Source organism: Cebus imitator, unplaced genomic scaffold (assembly GCF_001604975.1).
Source record: "Cebus imitator isolate Cc_AM_T3 unplaced genomic scaffold, Cebus_imitator-1.0 Scaffold15, whole genome shotgun sequence".
Classification (NCBI taxonomy): domain Eukaryota; kingdom Metazoa; phylum Chordata; class Mammalia; order Primates; family Cebidae; genus Cebus; species Cebus imitator.
In genome coordinates this window covers 1,741,245-1,761,444 of record NW_016107330.1, presented here as the reverse complement: position 1 = coordinate 1,761,444, position 20,200 = coordinate 1,741,245, and the positions used below count along the sequence as shown (strand labels likewise).

Here is a 20,200-nt window from a genome sequence, read left to right as displayed (position 1 = left end):
ATTCTCCTGCCTCAACCTCCTGAGTAGCTGGGATTACAGGCGTGCCCCACCATGCTCGGCTAATTTTCTATTTTTAGTAGAGGAGGAGTTTTGCCATGTTGGCCAGGCTGGTCTCAAACTCCTGATCTCAAGTCATCCACCCGCCTGGGCCTCCCAAAGTGCTGGCATTACACGCGTAAGCCACTGCCCAGGCCTAACTGCCTGTATTAAATCCCTCTCTGCTCAAAATTCCCCCACGAGGTTCCTGATGCATGAATTCTTATGATAAAAACAAGTATTTTTTCTAACGTAACATTACAGTAAACTAACTATAGCCCATTAAGATTATATCTTCTAAGAGAACATATACTGTTGATCATTGTTGTCATCAATTAAGCCCTTTTTTTCAGTGCCAGGCACTCCACTAAGCACTTTTCAAATCATTTTCATTTAATTCTTCCCCCACTTTTCTTTTTTTTTTTTGAGATGGTGTCTTCCTCTGTCACCCAGGCTACAGTGCAGTGGTACAATCATAACTCCTGTAAGCTCAAGCTCCAGGGCTCAAGCGATCCTTCTGCCTCAGCCTCTCAAATACCTGGGACCAATGGCATGCACCACCACACCCAGCTAATTTTTATTTATTTATTTATGTATTTGAGACACAGTCTTGCTCTGTCACCCAGGCTGGAGTACAGTGGTGCAATCTTGGCTCACTGCAACCTCCCCCTCCCAGACTCAAGCAATTCTCCTGCCTCAGCCTCCCAAGTAGCTGGGACTACCGGCATGCACCACCATGCCCAGCTAATTTTTGTATTTTTAGTAAAGACGGAGTTTCACCATGTTAGTTAGGATGGTCTCGATCTCTTGATCTTGTTATCCACCCACCTCAGCCTCCCAAAGTGCTGGAATTACAGGTGTGCACCACTGCGCCTGGTCAATTTTTAAATTTTTTGTAGAGACAGGATCTCACTGTGTTGTCCAGGCTGGTCTCGATCCTTCCATCTAAAGCTATCCTTCCTTCCATCTCAGTCTCCCAAAGTATTGGGATTACAGGCTTGAGGCACTGCACCCAGCCGATTTTCAATTAATTCTTACAAGAATCTTTTGCAGTAAATATTATCATTAATCTCATTTTACAGATAAAGAAACCGAAGTACCACAAAGTTAAGTATTTTATGCAGGACCACACAGCTAATAAGCGGTGACACTGGGATTCGAACCCAGATAGTTTGTGCACTGTTGCCTCCAAAGCTGAAGTAGTCCAAACATGACCTACTGTCACTCTTAAAAATATTTCCAAAGCCAAGTGGCTTCATTACTAGACAATCTGTCACCTTCATCTTCCTGTTCTCCAGGCTCAAAATGCTGGTGCACTCATACATCACTGGTGAGAATGCAAAATGGTACTACCACTTTCAGAAACAGTTGAGAAGTTTCCTAAAATATTAAACACACACCTACCATATGAACCAGCCATCCCATCCTTATGTGTGTACCCAAGAGAAAAGGAATGATATGTCCTTACAAAGATCTATACATAAATATTTACAGCAGCTTTATTTTTAATATCCAAACTCTGAAAACAACCCAAATGTCCATCAATAGGTAGTATAGCCATATAATGGAATATATTCAGCAATAAAAAGGAACAAACCACTGATATATACAACAACATGGCCACATTTCAAAACAATTATGCTGAGTGGAAAAGCCAGACCAAAAAAGAGTACATACTGTACAATTCCATTTATATACGTTTCTAGAAAATTCAAACTAGGCCCAGGTGCAATGGTTCACACCTGTAATCCCAGCACTTTGGGAGGACGAGGTGGGCAGATCGCTTCAGCCCAGGAGATCGAGACCAGCCTGGGCAACGTAGTGAAACCCTGTCTCTATAAAATCCGAAAAAATTAGCCAGGTTTGGTGGTGTGTGCCTATAGTCCCAGCTACCCAGGAGGCTGAGGTGGGAGGATCACTTGAGCCCGAGGAGGTCATGGCTGCAGTGAGCCATTATCATGCCACTGCACTCCAGCCCAGGTGACAGAGTAAGACCCTGTCTCAGAAAAAGAAAGAGGGGGAAAAAAAGGCTAATCTATACTGAATACTGATAGCAGATCAGTGCGTACTTGCAAACCAGGGTATGGGGGGTGGAGGGACCACAGGGAGAAGGGATTACCAAGGGGTAAGAGGAGAGTTTTGGGGATGCTGGGCATGTCCATTATCTTAACTATGATAATAGTTTCCCAATTATACATATGTCAAAACTTTTTTAAAACCACACATTAAATACATGTAGTTTACTGTATGTCAATTATACCTCAATAAAGCTGCTTAACACAAAAAAACACAACACTAAGAGTAGTCTTCAGTCCATCCCTTTGCCACACACACCCAATCCTGAGCACGGCTTACTCTTTCTTCTGTAAAGTCTGTGGTTCTGTCCTTCCTCTCCAGGAAGCAGATGGTGTAGTTCAAAGAACTCTGGTCAGAAGGCATAGATTCCAGTTCTATTTCTGCCATTTATTAGCTCAACTTAGCCCCTCTAAACCTCAATTTCTTCATCTATGTAAAATGGGAGAAAAGAGCTACTCTGAGATTCATTAAATAACATATTCATTCATTTAACAAATATTCATTAACCTGTCCACTACATACTAGGATCATAGTGAAAAAATCAACTATGTGAGAATGTTTCGTAAACTGTAGAATTGTCTATATAAATATGCTATCATTTCTATTTCCATTTCTACTGCCAATAACCCCGCCCAGATTCCCCACACCTGAAGACAGACTCAGCAGGACCATCTTTGTGGCTGGTCTTATTATTGCCAGGCCAAGTCAGTTTCAATACAGAGCGGAGAGTAAATTTCCTCAAATAGAGTTTCTCGGTGTTCCATGGGCCAAGTGCCTGTCTGACCCATGTGTGTAATTCCAATGCTTTGGGAAGGCAAGGCAGGAGGATGACTTGAGGTCAAGAGTTTGAGACCAGCCTGGGCAACATAGTGAGATCCTATCTCTACAAAACAACTCAAGAAAAAATTAACCAGGTATGGTGGCACGTGCCTGTAGTACCAGCTACTCAGGAGGCTAAGGCGGAAGGATCACTTGAGCCCAAAAGTTCGAGGCTTCAGTGGGCTATGATCATGCCACTGCATTCCGGCCTAGGCAATACCATTATTTATATATATGATATTGGGTCCTAACCCCAGCTCCTCCCTCACTGCCTGTCTCACCAGCCTCAATTCTCTTCCCTTCTTTCTCCTTACAGACCAATCCAGCTACTGGCACATGCGTTTCTGCCTGAGCCTCCCCTCACTAACGAAGCCCTTCCCTGCTCATCTCTCTCTATGCCCACTGCCTCCCTCAATAGGTCAAAACTGAGCAGGCCGGGAACCATGGCTTAGGCCTGTAATCCCAGCACTTTGGGAGGCCAAGGTGGGTGGATCACAAGGTCAGGAGTTCAAGACCACTCTGGCCAACATGGTGAAAGCCCGTCTCTACTAAAAATACAAAAAATTAGCTGGGCGAGGTGGCCGATGCCTGTAGTCCCAGCTACTTGGGAGGCTGAGGCAGGAGAATTGCTTGAACCCAAGAGGCAGAGGTTGTAGTGAGCCGAGATCTATGCTACTGCACTCCAGCCTGGGTGACAGAGTGAGACTCTATCTAAAAAAAAAAAAAAAAAAAGAACTGCATATAAACACCACACTCTAGCTGGTAAAGGCATATTGACTGGCAGTTCTAAAACTACAGGTATGCTAGGGTTGAACAAATACATAAACCGTAGACCAAAATAAATACGTAAATAAAATCCTGGGCTCCTTTTGAAAATTTCCCTGGTGTCTTCTAATTCCAGTCAGCCCTTCATTTAGTCCTTTATTCATTCATTAGACTCTAAGGGCTGACTGGGCTGGGTGCTGAAGACACTAGGAGGAAGGGAGCAAGATCATTCTTGAGTAGCTCACAGTCCTCCGGTGAGCTCTAAACACCTGCCTCTCCCTGTCCAATTCTACTGACTTCTAACTGAGATACTGCTCTATTCCATAGCTGCACATGGGTACCACTGATAAGCATTCAGCTTCTACTCCCACCTCCTTAATGAGCCTCTTGCACTATAAAAGACAAGTACTTCACCGTTCTTTCATGAAGTACCTAATGTAATACTACTCTGTATACAACCGGTACTGAATAAAGGCTGACCACTACTACTTGTATACAGAGTATACACACCAATCAACAGCTTAGGACACATAAAACATCCAATAACAATGAAAGAAAACTAGAACATGTATTTCCTTTGAAAACTGATCCTAATCTTCAAGTTTCTGAAGCTTTGCATTTATCTGAATGTTTAACCTTGGATCAGAAATTTAATTTATAAGTCCATATCCCTTCAAAAAATGGAGAAAAATTATGCTTTTAGAAAGCGAGAATTTTACACAAATTAGCCAGGCATGGTGGCCGGTGCCTATAGTCCCAATGACTCAGGAGGCTGAGGCAGAAGAATAGCTTGAACTTGGGAAACAGAGCCCACAGTGAGTCAAGACTGGGCCACTGCACTCCAGCCTGAGTGACAGAGCAAGACTCCATCTCAAAACAGAAAAAGAAAGCAAGAATTTTTCACATAACCAGAATGTCCATCCCTGCAAAACCCAAATCTATGCTGAGTGTTAACAGCAATTTGTTACACTGTCTTTTTCCTCTTCCTTCCTTCTACCTATAGTCATGTTTATCTTTAAAAAGTTTTATCTCAGGCCGGGCGCGGTGGCTCAAGCCTGTAATCCCAGCACTTTGGGAGGCCGAGGCGGGTGGATCACGAGGTCAAGAGATCGAGACCATCCTGGTCAACATGGTGAAACCCTGTCTCTACTAAAAATACAAAAAAAAATTAGCTGAGCATGGTGGCGCGTGCCTGTAATCCCAGCTACTCAGGAGGCTGAGGCAGGAGAATTGCCTGAACCCAGGAGGCGGAGGTTGCGGTGAGCTGAGATCGCGCCACTGCACTCCAGCCTGGGTAACATGAGTGAAACTCCGTCTCAAAAAAAAAAAAAAAAAAAAATGTTTTATCTCCTTTACTATAAAACATAATCTCATGAAATTTAAGCAAGAAAAACATCCCCTAGCCTGCTCACCATATGCAAAAATGCTCTGACTTTAGCATGGTGCCAAAGCAACACACATTCAACAATGTATACGACAAGAATATTCACTGGGGCATTGCTTGAAACAGCAGAAGACAGGAATCAGCCTAAATGTTCACAAATTTGGGACTAGTTTTTAAAAGGATAACACTTGCACATAATGGAATACTATGCAGCCACTGAAAAGAATGAAGCAAGTCTGCATGTATCAATTTGGAATGACTGCCAAGATAACAACACACATACAACTGAAGTGTAAAATATGCTACCACTGCATTTAAAAAGCCTTCGTGTTTCTGTGGAGGAGTAATAAATATTAACATGCTTTCATGTGGATAGATTATCTCTGGAATGACACAGAAGAAACTGCAACATCCTCTGTGAAAGAGAATGGGTAGGGAACAGGGATGAGAAGAGAAGACATTTTTTTTTACTGTATATCCTTCTCCACTGTTTGAATTTTTAAGACTGTGTATATACTTTACCTTTTCAAAAAGTAAAATAAGTAAAAAAATTTTTAGTAATACATGCCAATGTCATTTTGTCAGTTTGCTTTTCTTTGCAGTACTGTTGCAGGCACACAAGTTTAAGAAAAGAATCAGTCTTTAGTTGCAGGGAAACCATCAAAGTAACTGGGTAAATCCAAAAGGGCTCCCTCCCCATAAATTCCTCTGCACTATTTCCCCATCGTAGGGTGAAGTGAAGGAAAGCCCTTGCCTCGGCCTTCTTGGGGCAGCAAATGCCATCAGTTTCCACTCTGAAGAGGGAAGCCAGCACATCTCTACTTCTACGACATTCAGCTGGCCTAGCTGCCATAGGTCTCCCTCTGGATGCCGAGAAAAATCTGTGGAGTTCGAGACAAGTTTGGATAACAAGGGGAGCAGGAAAATTGATAGGGGGGACCAGTCGGTGTGATGAATAGGCTGGGCCAGAACAGCAGGTGACGAATATGCAGGTGCAAGACTGGCAGGGAAGGAAGACGGTCCGTTCACAACAGATGGATGGAGATGCTCAATCATCCTCAGGAACAAGCGCGGCTGCCACACAGCCCTGCCTGCTCCACACGAGCAGCTCCACACTCACTTGCAGGGCACGGCCCCGCCCCCAGAGACTCTGCACTGGACCCACACCAGGGCAGGGCTACAGGAGAAAGGGCAGGAAGTGGGTGCAGAAGATGCCAGGCTGATGCAGGCAGACCTCTCCGGGACTCACTGCCAGAGGACTCTTCTCACTCTGCCTTCTTCCTTCAGGTTCCAAAAGCAAACCCGATTTGTCTCCCTTGTTAGTTCTCACTCCTGAGAAAGGCTTTTACCGCTAGGGTGACCTATTTGTCCAGGACCACAGGGCTGTTCACAACATGGGCACTTCAGGGTTGAACCCAGGGCGATCCTGAGCAAACCAGAACCACTGGCTGTCACCCTACATTCTGCCCACAGTCTTCTCTTGTTTTTCTTCCTCTTCAGTCAGTGAGAGAACCCAGATCGGCCTATTTGGTTCACACTCATGACTGAGCAGAACTCCTGTAGGGCATTTGTTTCCTGTCGTCATCCACAACGAACAGAGACGTAAAGAACAATAAGAGAATCATTCAACTCCTGTCTTTTCTCAGAATGGGGACTCTTTTAAAAATGTCCAGAATATACCGGCTTCAATGACTCCAACAAATATAGGAATGAATCTAAATCTTGATGCCACATTCCATGTCTCGTTAACAAAAAATCAGAAGGGCCAGACAGCCCCTCACAGAGCCAATTCTATTCCTTCCAGCTCAGCTGCAGGAGTTTCTGAGGATGAGGAAATGGGCCACACGCAAGCAAGGGGTGGGAGCTGGCAAGATCTCTGTGCCCTCCCCCCAAGCTATCTGCTGGACCCAAGCTCTAGGAGGAAAAGCTTTGTGAAAAGACTTCTGGCTTCACTAAGACACATTAAAGAATTAATTATAAAGTAAAGCTGAAGGAGAAAATTAATTTTAGAAACACAAGAGGTTACAATTTTTTTTTCCTGGAGATGGGGGAGGAAACACAGTTATTTTCGTTTTCATCCTGGGGGCACAAGCTGGGAGCTGTCCAGTCGATAACCTGGCCATCAGAACAAGGTTTGTAATTAAAAGGTCAGTGACCTGGAAAGCCAGGGCCCCACTCCCAGAGCTTCTCAGTAATGACGGAGCTATTAAATTAAGACTGTTATGAAATCAATGCTAAAAAAGCTTTCATGGTAACGAGATTCCATTCAAGGACATGCAAACTACCTCATGAAATGGACGTAAAAAAAAAAAAAAAAGAAAAGTAATAAAAGAGAGTTAAATTGAAATCTGTGTAAGAATTTACTCCCCATTGAAATACTCTACAGAGAAGCCCTTCACCTCTAGCCCACTACCAAGGTTGGGACCCTCAGGTTTCTTCAAGTTCATTTCCAGCAAGGAGGCGGTTTTGCTACCGGGGTTTCTGCTTCCAGGAACAGTAGAAGGATAAGATCTAGTTTCACCTCTTAGAATGAGAAAGTATGGTGGTGTGTTTTATCTGTTTAGTTTTCCCACCCCAACCAGGCCCATTTATTGCATGAGGGAGGAAAAAGCCCTTTACTTAAGACACTTGAGAAGGACACAGTGTGAGTGTGAGCCAACACCACCCAGGCCCCACCATGCAGGGTTACACAGAAAAATATATGATGTTTGTCTTTCTTAGAAGCTTGCTTTGCAATAGATACATTAGAGTAAGTTAACAGACAACTCTATCCTCCTCCCCCACCTCGCCCCCCTCACAAACAAGCATCACTATTACCCACCTCATCCTCAGCCTGCCAAACGTGTTTGGAAGCAGATTGCCTCCTACATTTTGTGGTTGGATAGGGTGTCAAATCAACATAAGCCTATTGACGACAATTTCCAAGCCTCTAACTTTCTGGACTGATTGTATTGCTGTTTTTACGTTACTCTAACCTCCTGGATTGCAGCCTGCTTAAAGCCCCAGATATGATGCCTGCCTGGCAAGAATTGCTTCTATATATAGACTGGTTCTGTGAGGGCTTAAACCCCACACACAGCCCAATTATCTTCATGTGTGGCTGATTCTGCAGTTGATGTGTCATCTGCACAATCAAGTGGTTGGAAGGAAAACAAAAACATTTACTCTAATACTCCGAAGGTGAGCAGCTGCTTTTCTCTTTCATCTAAAATATTCCTGATAAAAGGAAGAAATACTGTAAATTACACAAAATGGCAGTACAAACTTCAAAGAAAATGATAAATGATTCTAATAACTTCATGTTTCTCATTAATGGCCCCATGTTCAGACTTTAAAGCATCTGAAAGAGATCTCAAAACAAAACAAACAAACAAAAAACAAACGGGAAAGACCTTTGCAAACCAATGCTCTTCCATCCCTACCCCACCCATTCCCCACTCGCCCTCACCGAGCACCCCCACCAGAAAAGTCAGAGAGCACAACACTTAACCCAGTGGTAACACAGACAGGATGCAGCCCTGCTCCAGGCTGCGGTTTCACAATGAAACAAACTCAGCTGATGCACCTAAAGTAACCCTCATTTTCCACTGAACTGACATGCACTACAGGGACCTCAATTTCTATATTAAATATTAAATAATATTAAAAGAAAAACAAAATTGGATTTGCCTTTTCAGGAAAGAGATGTTTATTAAAAAAAAGAAAGTCAAGATTATAATTCAAGTCAGTGCTCCACTGCAATTCCCTGAAGTGACATTGCTAGGAAAAGCCAAGACTCCAGGAGCTCAGAGCCCTCCCAGAACCGGTGCTCCAAGCCCAGCGCTGCAAGGCTCCTGCAGGGAGGCCAAGAGCACGGGTGCCAGAACCCAGGTTCCTCCCGCTCCCAATGGCCAGCGAGCCAACTTGCTTTCCTTCCACAACTACTGCTGGGACCGGGTAGATGCTCACCCTCATCCCCATCAGAGATGGTGCCAGGCCGACCTGACCCTGGAACAGCCTGAAATTTTAAAAGTGAAGTTTAAATCTGCAAAGGGGTTTTTCTTCCCCAGACGCCAATCAAACCTTGGAATTCTCTGCCCAGGAAAGGTCCTGCCAGAACCTACCCCATTGGGATTCAACTCGGAAATGGATAATTACTGACTGAAGCAGCATTCTAGAGGATAATGGAGATGGGTGATTAACCTCAGAGATTCTGGGTTTAAGTATGGGGTAAGCTCACGTGGTTCTCTTTAGAGGATGAAGGGCAAGGATAGCCTCTCAAGATGCCAGATGCCTAAAATTCTAAAAACTCTAACCCAAATTAGGGGTCATGAAGGAATTATGTCCACTGTACCAACAGTCATCTTCAGGTCCCTGCTCACGTGCCGCCCTCTCTGAGACACTCTGACATTCACGTTGTTTAAGATCGCAGTCCAGCTCACACCAACCCTGGCGTTCCTCACCCTGGCTCCCTGCTTCATTCATTACTCTCTGTGGCGCTTGCCATCTGACAACCTACTGATTTCATTTTCCCATTTGCTAATTGCCTTCCCTACACTAGAATTTAAGCTCTGCGAAGGCAGGGATTTTGTCTCTTCAGTTCTCGGCTAAATCCCTGATGGGGGTAGGGGGACAGGGCACAGGGTGTACAATGGTTCTTGGATGAATTAATCATTTGGATTTTTTTCCTAAAGGAGCAACAAATATTAATTGCAAAAAACAGTTTTCTCTCTACAGTAATTATTAGCCAAGTAACTCAAAAGAAGTATTATTTGGTCCAGAGTTTCTCTCTCTCTCCCTTTTTTTTTTTTTTTGTTTTTTTTTTTTTTTTTTTTTTGCTCCCTCTCCCAGTCAGGGATTTATTAAAATTAAACAGATTAGATGGAGCTCCTGATACTAAAACTGCTCAGCAAGGCCTGCGGTGGGGAAGTGCCGAGCAAACACCAGAGACATTTGTCTCTAAATTGCTCTAAATACCTTCTGCAAATGAAATTCTAACCCAGCTGCGTTTGAGAGAAAATGAGGACTAACTGGTCATTGTCGGTGGAAGAGAAGATCAGGCAGTTATAATATTGCACAATATACTGGAGCTAAGGATCTCTCGGCAACCATAGATTTTGTCTCAGGTTACCCCGGGTAATCAGCTCAGCTTTTAGGCTCAGCTTTCCCCAGCTTCAATGCTTTGATGAGAGAGCTGAAATCCCTAAGCTTTTATGATTAATTACTCCCCATAGGTACACATATTTCAAGGAAAAACTCTTTTATGGCATGATGCTTGCAGAGTGTCGAGGCCAGCCAACACACTCCAAATTTTAATAATCTCCTAATGATGGGGGGGCCAGCACAATGCAGTCAGCCAGCAGGCACGCAGTGCTCCTCACCAACTCTGTCACAGGGACCTCACAGGGACCCAGCCTTGGGGCTGCTGCGAAGCAGCTGCCTGTGGTGAAATGTTTGGGCTTATTCTGCCCAAACCCTGTGAGTGTGGCCCAGGGACATGATCATGTGAAGGGACCAATGGTTCCTGCTGCATCCCTTCAGTGGGACATCACGGAACAGAGCTAGGAAATGCCACCCACCCATTCCAGCCAAAAATGACTGACAGCTCAAAACCCAGAATTTCGAGGCTGGCATGCCAGCTTCTTAAGGAAAAATAGTTTTGCTTTGGGAGGAAGAAAGCTCACTTTTGCCTCTCATGGTATATAGGACCTTTAAGTAACTTCCCAGATTTCTAGAAAATTAAATGTACAAAAAGTGAAAAGTCAAGTTTCTTTTTTGTTTTCATTTTACAAAAAAGAATAATACCCTAAATTCCAACAGAACCAGAATAGATTCTGTCTCTTCAGACAACACTGAATTTTTCAGGGTCCATTTCATCCCTGCTTACAGAAATACCATAAAACCACTAATTTAGCACTTCAATCTGTAAATCAGACTGACCCCAAGCTTGCCTTTAACCTGACCTTGTTTAGTCATTTCGTTTCCCTCGTCCTTCATTTCTTTCTTTCTCATTCTCTTCTGAAGCAGCTGAACTCCTAACCTAAGCTAGTCATCCTGCAGCCAGGGTCACCGACACAGAGCAGGCCAAAAAGCAGAAGTCCTCCACAGCCTCATCCAATGGGCCGATTCTGCTACTGAATGCTGCCTTTGCATGACGGACTGGACTGAGTCCTCTGTGCTTAATGACCCAAATCGTGTCATCTCGCTGCTCCATTGTCAGGAAAGAAACCTATGTGCCCCATTGGGGGTGCTCGCCTCAGCCCCATGGGGCAGCTCTAGGAGGTCTTGGCAGCTCAGCACCTGCCTTGCACCGTGGCTTCCATCTGCCCCAGCCCCAGTCCCTCTGCAGGCCACGCTGCACAGCCCTGGGGAACCTGTACCTTTCTTCTTAAGGAATGCTCTCCTGGTTGCAAGTGGGCTCTGGCGGACCCGGGAATTCTGAAGAAACTTCACTGCCGTGGCAATCTGGTAAGAGAGAGAAAACAGAGAAGGAAACTTCACTTCAATAGTCTGAATTTCAAGATTACAAATCCTAGGAGTTTTTCCTAGCTCTACAGAGACAAGCATACTACTGTGGTCAAATTTATAACCAGTTATTTCTTAAGCTTAAAATCTACCTAAATGAAAGGCGATGTTGTTTCCCTGTCTTCACTGGCTTCCTGTATCTGAGTCTGTCAAATCTAATCCCTCTGCCGAGCTTCAGGCCTGCGATGATCCTTCCTGTTCCTCCTGATCTCCATTCCAGCTGATTCCTCACACTCCCCGGCAGGTGTGGCCATGCGCACCCATGTCGCCGCCCTTGCGCCCTGTATGCTCTCTTTCTGGAAGGCCTCCCTTTCCTGCCTCCACCTGTCTAAACATTACCCCTCGTGTACATGTACACACACACATGCTCTCTATCAGCACAGCCCTTTAAGAGTCTATTCTGACTCCTCAAAGCCTTGCCTAAATAAGCAAGCCATCTCTGATCTCCCTGTTCTCTTAAATTCTTCAATGCCTGTAGTGTGTACCATGTAACTGAAGACAGCATCACACTGTCTTCTAATATTCAGGCTGCCTCCCCAACGACATTGCAAGCAACTGCAAGGGAGAGGCCACGCTGTCTACAGAACCTGGCAAAGTGCTGAGGGCGTCCCGGCTGGAAGGGATTATGTCGAAGACAACACCCACTGCCATTCACACTGGCCCCGCTTCTGCACTGGAGCTGAGTTCTGAAGAGCCTTCAAAGGGTAAAGTTTGGAGTTTCATGGCTAAAAGCTGACAGATTGACAGATTGTCTACCTGCCTCTGGTAATGAATATTATTTAATGAAATCTTCCTATCTACAAATAAGCCAGGCAGGGGATGGAAAGGGCGCTGCTGCAGGTATTAACCTTCACATCACTCAGCGCAGGCAAAGTGTGTGTTTACGCATGGCTCATCTACTTCCCACCCCAGACACCAGCCCTGTGGGTGGGAACCGCCCACCTGCCCCAGGTAGGAAAGGGGCTGTTTTAAATGACTGGTATTCGCCTCATCAAAACCAAAAGAATAATATGGTCTCATGTTACAGATAAAGTCAACAGGCCCTGCAGTGCACTCAGATGCTGTTGAAAGAAAAAATGTCTAAGGGGCCAGATGTAAGCAAGTTTTCTAAGATCCTTCGAACTAAGGGAACCAGTCGTACAGAGACTCAAACAGAACGTCCTATGACTGTAAGTTAAATTCAAGTTACAAATCATCTCCTTCCCATATTTATATGAATGTAATCCTGAGACCAGACAGACTTTTTGGGAACAAAAGACATGAGGATAAATCAAAGAAAAAAGCCAGGGGAAATCCTGTATTCATTTTCCCTGTCTCCCCTCTGTGGGAGGATTACCCTAGACATTCCCCCTAAAGGATGAACTCGGTATCCTGACTTTTCAGACCTGGGCATGTCACTGACAGGACATACTAGTGTCCCTTGAGAGCCATGCCCAGCTCCACACAGGTTATAATCTGCCCTCCAATGCTGCAAACAGTACTAACCGCCATCATGAACGGCAGTAATGGGCCAGTTCTGGTCTAAAGAAAAATCAACGCTCGAGATTCCCTCCAACCGCATACTCACCCCCTAAGCCCCTCAACCAGATCTCCTCAGCCCACACCAAAATCAAGAGAAATCCAACAAACATCTACAACACTGATGCATTTTAATGAAGAGATAGGAGAAGGGAAGAAGGAAAAAAAGAAGAGAAAAAAAAGCAAAGGGGATGGGTAAAGGAGGGAGAGGGAGGGGAGAAGAAAACCACAGTACACGAAGAGCTACAACAGAAGAGAGGGGGAAAAAGGAAAGAGGAGAAATGGGAGACAAGGAGAAAAACAAAAGGAAGTGAGGCCCCTGCTCTGGAAAGAGAAGGAACAGGTACCCGGTCACTGGCCCCCGGGGTCAGCACCAGTCTGCACAGCTCAGATGGCATGGGGATAGCTATTCTTCACCTGGAGAAAAAAATACACCTTCACATAAGAAAATTACAGTATTCGTATCATGCGGTAGTCTGCATGCTGCATGTGATACGTGTACCAGGTGTCAGCGGAAATGTGGATGAACAGGTCTTAAGCAGAAGATGCTAACAGCACAGCTCCTATCGTTTACCCACAGAAACAGAAACCTTTCCTTCATCCTTCCAAAATTTTCCATGACAGAGAAAGAAAACAGAATCCCACCACTGGAACACACAGGTTTCACCTTGCTTTTTTAATCTAGTCCTTGGTATATGCATTTCTGGTCAGAGAGCAAAGTTCTGATGGGTTTAATGGTGCACTCAATGCAGTGCTTGGCGCATTCCATCAATTTTTTTTAAAAAATTGCATCTCTTATTTCTTTAAATACATTAATCAGCCTAGTGTAGGCAAAACGGATCCATCGGACAATGCAATAAACATGAATTATCATCTATCCAACACGCATAATGGCTTAAAAATACATAATAGCAGGTGTAGTTTAAATGATTAGTTATTACACCTGTGGTGGGTCTGATTCAATTGGGAAAAATCATCTTTAATAGGTTAAAAGGTTTAGATCACCATGCTTTCCTTAAAGTGGCTGCAGAGAGGGAATGATGGAGTGCTCTGTCATTAGTAATTCATTTAAGAAGAACGTGGGGGATATAGCAAAGAACAGCATAAACGAGTGAATCCAATTTAAACATCAGGTAAAGTAGAAAACACCTTTTAAAAAAGCAAGATAAATGAATTTGGAAGGGAGATGAAATTGACGTATTTATTTTAACGGGAATTTGACAAAGTCCCGGCACACTTCAAACTTGCAAAAATATGAACAATTTCTTTTAAAGTTTCCATGCACTAATTTCAAGTCATATAAAATAATACTGCCAAACGCCTACATAAAGTATATTTGGGGCTTGTTTATGTTCCTCTTGATCTTTGTCTGAAAATGCAGGCGACAGGCAAATCACATATTTAACAGCATCGGCATCACTACACTAGATGCAAAAATATAAAGCACCCAAATAGCCCCAGCCTAATGTGCTGAATAAGAAAGCTGCCCTGATAAGCGACTACATGTAAGTGTGAACCTCTCTCCTCCTTTCACTAATCATTTCTTCAGTTACTCTTTACTCTTCTCCTCCCTCCCCACAAGGAGCTGGCACTCCAAAATGGGGGGAAGGACCTGTCCAATTTTATAGCCCCATGATTCATACATCGATGGGAGAAGATTCTGAAACTCTTCACCCATAATGCTAACATCTTCACACACTAAATAACTGACAGGGGGCTCGGTTTGTGTTTTTCACCCACCTATTGTTGGGCACTTTTCATTAACTTCATGAAGCAATTCAACTGACTTTCCTCTGCAGAGGCCCAACACACACAACACGCTTTTGTTGGATTCAATGATGGGGTGCCTGCAGCCTGTCCTGTATTATCGTTTGATTTTCTAATTAGAAGATGAATGTGACTATTCATGGGTTATATTTGTGCCCAACTAAATTACATAAATTCAGGCCAAATCTTCCGCCTCAATGTCAAAGATGTAAAACGGAACTTTATTGCACATGTTGTGGGAGTGCAGCAAGCCAGGGAGAATTCTGGCGCTAAGCTCCCGATGCCGCTGTCGAAGCCACTTGCTGGGGAGCCTGTGATAAATATGGAATCAGCGTTCCTTTCCCTTCCTCTTGCACTGAGTTCTTAATGAGTGCACCTCAAATTACCAATAGCTAGTTTAATAAAAATAAAGACAAACTCTGAAGAAAACAGACCAAAGTTTCTCTCCCTGACCCCCTTCTGTCCTCTTCTCCAGCCAAAGCAAAATAAAACAACCCTGCCACCACGAACTCCACAATTTTAGGGAAACTTCATAATTTTCACTATGTGTCACTTAAAGTTAGAGGTAAAACTGAGGTGTGAGGAAGAGGAGTAAATTCTGGTCTTTACCGTCTCATAACAATGGTTACATTGGAGTCACCGCCAGCAACTTGGAAAAAAGGCGGGGGTTGTGGGGGGGGTGACTTCAGGTTGAAAAACACCTTTGGATCCAAGATGACTGGCCAATTGAGAGAGATTTGTAACTGTATAAATCAATGGAATACAGTATACTCAGGGGTTATCTACTATGAACTATGTGCTGTTAAATGCATTGTGTAGGGTAAGTAATCCCTGGCGAGAAGAATCGAGGTTCCTGACAGTCCTCACATCACCGAAGAGATGCTTCCTATGTGTTTTCCACTCTCCTACAAAAGACCTGCACATTGTAATCCCCAGAATGCACACTTTATTTTCTGCACAAGGGGGACAGGAGAACAGAGCCTGCCTAATAATGAACCCGGGGTTTGGGGGAGCCTTAGCACTTTGCACCTGACATGTAAACCTGATGCATTGTCTCCAGTGACACTTATTTGGAATGCCACCAATTCCAGCACTCCTGTGTACTATATACACGTCTATCTCCTAAAACGTGAGCATTCATTAGCCATTTTAAAATATTAAAAATATTCAAAAATTAATGACACAACCAAAGCCAAGTCCTTTTTAACCCAGAGAGATCACAACTAGAGGGCAAAAGAAAATGACCAATATAATCTCCAGGCCGAAACCCCATTCCAGCCCGCACTGCTCCACGTGCGCTGCTCAGAAGATTAAATTGCCTGTGAAAGGTTCCTACGTTCATACTCTAAACTAGATACCCAGAATCCTGTTAACAAGCGTTAGACCAAAGCCAACTCGAGCTTTAACAAGGACTGACTTAAAAAGCCAGGCACTGCCAAGAACGAGAACCCTCTTCAAACAGAAATGCTGCATTTTAGTAAGAAATCAGTACTCTGTCAGGAGTTCCTTGACAAATATGGTCATCGGCGGCACAAGGAAATAGTTGCAAAGCAGCTGTTAATCAGAGAAACACATCGTAGAACGCTGATGCTAGCACTCGTGAAAAAATGCAACGGGCTAATTATGAAGCTATATATCTCACTAAAGAGGCCATGTTCCTTGAGATTCCAGGCAGAGCACTCGCGGATCCAGGGTCCTAGGACAACATAATTCTGGTTTTCTACATGCAGCTCTTCTCTGCTCTGCCATTCACAAGGCCGGGCTCCCCATTCTTTCTCAAGTCTACACACTCTCTTTCTAGCTAGGGAACAGGCTGGGGAGGGAAGGAGGCAGGGGCAACCACAAGCCACATTCGACGAACATACCCAAAAGGTGGCAGACCCTAAACCAGAGTTGAAGACAAATCTATGAGCATACAAAAGAAAGGAAAAGTCGGAATCCTCAACCTCAGTGCGGCGGGAGGGCAAATGTGTGTGAGCTTCAATCAAGGAGAGGTGCCCCAGCTGCCAAAATGAAAAGAACGACTAAAAAAGCAGCGGGAACAAACAAAAATTAGAGGCAGGTCTGTGTGCAACCTCAAAGGGAGAAAGCAAGCTTCCAGAAAACTGTTCTCAGCGCGTGGCTGCAACTCAGGGAAGCCAAGGGCCCAACAGCCAGGTAAGAGGGGAAAGTTAATATGCAGAGGAAGGCTCGGTCAGCCAAAATTCAATACGCGCCTCTGCAAGGACAAGGAGCAGGCTCCCCGAAACCAGACTAGCGGGAGTGGGGGGGAGGGGCCTGCACACTCGGAGCAAAACCACTGGAATGGCAAGAGGGGAATAACCTTGAGGTGGACGAGCCGCAGGCGGCAGAAGCGCAGAGCCAAAGTGCCCCCTAGCCGGAGCCGGCGGAGGCGCAGGCCAGGGCGGCCGCTCCGCTAACTCGCACAGCCCAAATTAAGTGTTTTCACTCAGGGAAAATGAAATGTTTTGCAAGATGAAACAGAATGAAAATTGAGGTTTTAGCTAATTACTAGTTGGCATTTACATATCACGGGCTGGTTCAACACCTATTCATTTTCCTCTTTTATTTTCAATTTTTAAAAATTGCTCATTAAAAATGAACAGATGACAGTGACAGGAATTTTTTTTGTACTCTTTCCCCTTCTCTGAGGGTTACAAAACCAAGAGGTACTTTTAGCCCATTTATCTATAATTAACACACACACAAAGGTATGTTTCATGTACATTAAAGGAGGAGAGGAGAAGGGAAAGTCAACAAAAGCCAGGAAGTTCAACAATAAAGACAGCGAGTTGCAGGCAGGTAGCCTCCCGCACCTGGGTAAGGAGCTGGCTGGCAAGTGCCCTGGCACTCAAGGAGTTAAAGGGAAGAGCCTCTCTTTGGACTTGGAATTTCCTGGGTTTTGTCACCGTGTCCTTCCCACTGTTGATCTGGGTTACAACCCTATACTAATTAAGCTTGTGGGCCCTAATTTCCTTTGTTTTACTTTACTTTCCTCTGTCCTTTTGTTTTTCACATTGAAGAAATAAAATACCGCTGGTAGAAATGCACAACAGTTGACATGATAGAACATAATATATTTTAAGCCTATTGTGTAAATCTGTATTTAGGGAATTCTAAAGCATGCATTATTGACCCTAGTCTCTCTTAAAACTCATTGATATATGTAGTAAAAGCCTTTATGAAAAGTGGCAACTTCACATGCGCGAAAAGTACCTTTCAAAGTGAAATATCTCTGCCATTTAATTTTTTTTCCCTTGGCCTTAGTTAAAAATATTGCATGAACTGCTTGCCAGAATGTCATTGTTTTGTTATTTGATTAAAGTAGTTCTTCCAGAAATGTATATTGAAATAAAAAGCATCTTAGACCACTCCGCACTATTTAATGTCAAGGGACAGTGATCTTAGGGACGTAAGGGTGACTCTGGAGAGGTGTTCGTGTCCAGCCGAGGACTCTGGGTGCCAACTTCCAGCCCAAAGGCCACTGGTGCAGTGGAGGAGCACGGCTTGAAACGCAGAGCTGCTGATGCAGCGGGCGACGGTCACTACACCTCAGAAGGAGCTGAGGAGCACACGCCGGCCTGGAAGAAATGAAAACCCTTGCTTCTAGGTTGAGAAGATCAAAGTTCCTTTTTAGGAAAGGTTGAGAAGGAAAAGGGTTTTTCTCCTTCAGGGAGAAAGAAAAGCAAATTTAAATGCCTTGTCCCCACGCATTCCCACCTGAATTTAGATAGCAGCCCCTCTAATTTTTGATGCAACCAACAAAGAAGTTACCCAAAGAGGGGAGAAAAAAAGGATGACATTTGCCTTTTCCTTTGCTTTGAAATGCAACTGGCAGCAAATTGTTTGAAGTCCTGTTTAGAGAAGAAACTGTAATAGCCTTCATACTGAAAAGAGGAGGAAAATGCCATTATACACGGATCACGGTAGCAGTGACCTCAGCAGAGAAGGCAAACGAGCTGGCTGCAAGTCAGAGGTTTGGCCAGCGTGCCAGGAACGGAAATAAAAGGCTTCTTTGCCAGAGATGAGTGGCAAGAGCTGGGTGCTCGATCCCAGGAGATACCAAGGAAAGACAAGGAGTTCAATTTCTTAACATGATGTCTTTCAACAGCTCCTTGACTGCTCCTTCTTCCAGTATCCCCTGGTTTTATATTTTCAATATTCCTCTAATTTCCCTGCACTGCACTGTTAAAGAGGAAGCAGAGAGCACCCAGGCTTCGTGTTGTAAAATTAATGAAGGTGTCAAGCTGTTGAGTTAAATCACTCTAAAGGAATGTAATGACTCAGTGTCCAAGATGCTCCCTGGGAGAAATGTGAGCTCACACAGTGATGGTGGCTGGCGGGTGACTCCAACACTAAAAATATGTGGCACACAGTCCCCAGCAACTCCCTAATGATCCTGCTGCCTCTATTTCCTAGTCTTTCTCTCCACCACTGGTTGAATTTCATGCTTTCTGAAAGTTATTTCTCCTAAACTCCAGTAGCTTCAGATGCTCAGCAGATGAAACCCTGCTTCAGTTTCCACTTCTTTTGAAGTTCGGCCAGATGGAGATTGGTGAAGCTCTCTCTAGTCATGCACTATTGAACTGTGGGATGATTAGGAAGGAGACGAAGAAAGGTTGTATCATGGATAATGGCAACCTCAAACATTAAGGCATCACTGAGGGTCAGCTACTGCATAGGTGACCACCAGGTGAGGCAAAGCAGGATCCCCTCTCAAGGGCTTAGGGCCACCTGCTCTAAGGGCAAGAAGATGGGCTCCTGAATTCCAAGGAAGATAAGTTCGGGGCCAAGAAATTCTGTTTACCATCAGCCCACACAATGCACAAAACTAAAATCTCTGAGGAGTCTTTAAAAGGCACTTCTAAACCAGGCACAGTGGTTCATGCCTGTAATCCCAGAATTTTGGGAGCCTGAGGCGGGTGGATCCTTGAGGCCAGGAGTTTGAGACAAGTCTGACCAACATGGTAAAACCCCATCTCTACTAAAAAAAATACAAAATTTAGCCAGTTTTGGCGGCACATGCCTGTAGTCTCAGCTACTAGGGTGGCTGAGGCACAAGAATTGCTTGAATCTGGGAGGCAGAGGTTGTAGTGAGCCAAGATTGCACCATTGCACTACACCCTGGGTGACAGAGTGAGACTCTGTCTCGAAAACAAACAAATAAATAAAAGGCAATTCTGTCAGACACCCCATAAGAAGATCAGAGAATGACCTAATGCTAAAAAATAAATTTGAATACCAAAAAAGAACTACTCATAGTCTAGCATGAGTTCAAATTCAGAAGATAGCAAGAAATAAATTTTCTTTTTTCTTTTTTCTTTTTTTTTT

The 20,200-nt window shown here is 44.2% G+C and overlaps 1 protein-coding gene across 3 annotated transcripts in view; it reads right to left on the bottom strand.

Moving 5' to 3' along the window:
- The window catches only part of PEX14 (peroxisomal biogenesis factor 14), a 149,198-nt gene that overhangs the window by 79,606 nt on the left and 49,392 nt on the right, over positions 1–20,200 (bottom strand). Inside the window, exons 1-2 of one of the 3 annotated variants that reach the window (XM_037729610.1) lie at positions 11,677–11,916; positions 11,440–11,524 (exon numbers count right to left, since the gene is read on the bottom strand). The exons of 1 other annotated variant lie outside the window; for it this stretch is intronic. Coding sequence is in view for 1 of the 2 variants with exons in the window: in XM_017503864.2 (XP_017359353.1) it covers positions 11,440–11,524 (85 nt within the window). In the remaining variant the exon portion in view is untranslated. Of the gene's footprint in view, positions 1–11,439; positions 11,525–11,676; positions 11,917–20,200 lie in introns of those variants that run through there. One more of the 3 variants, XM_017503864.2, reaches the window with a different exon arrangement.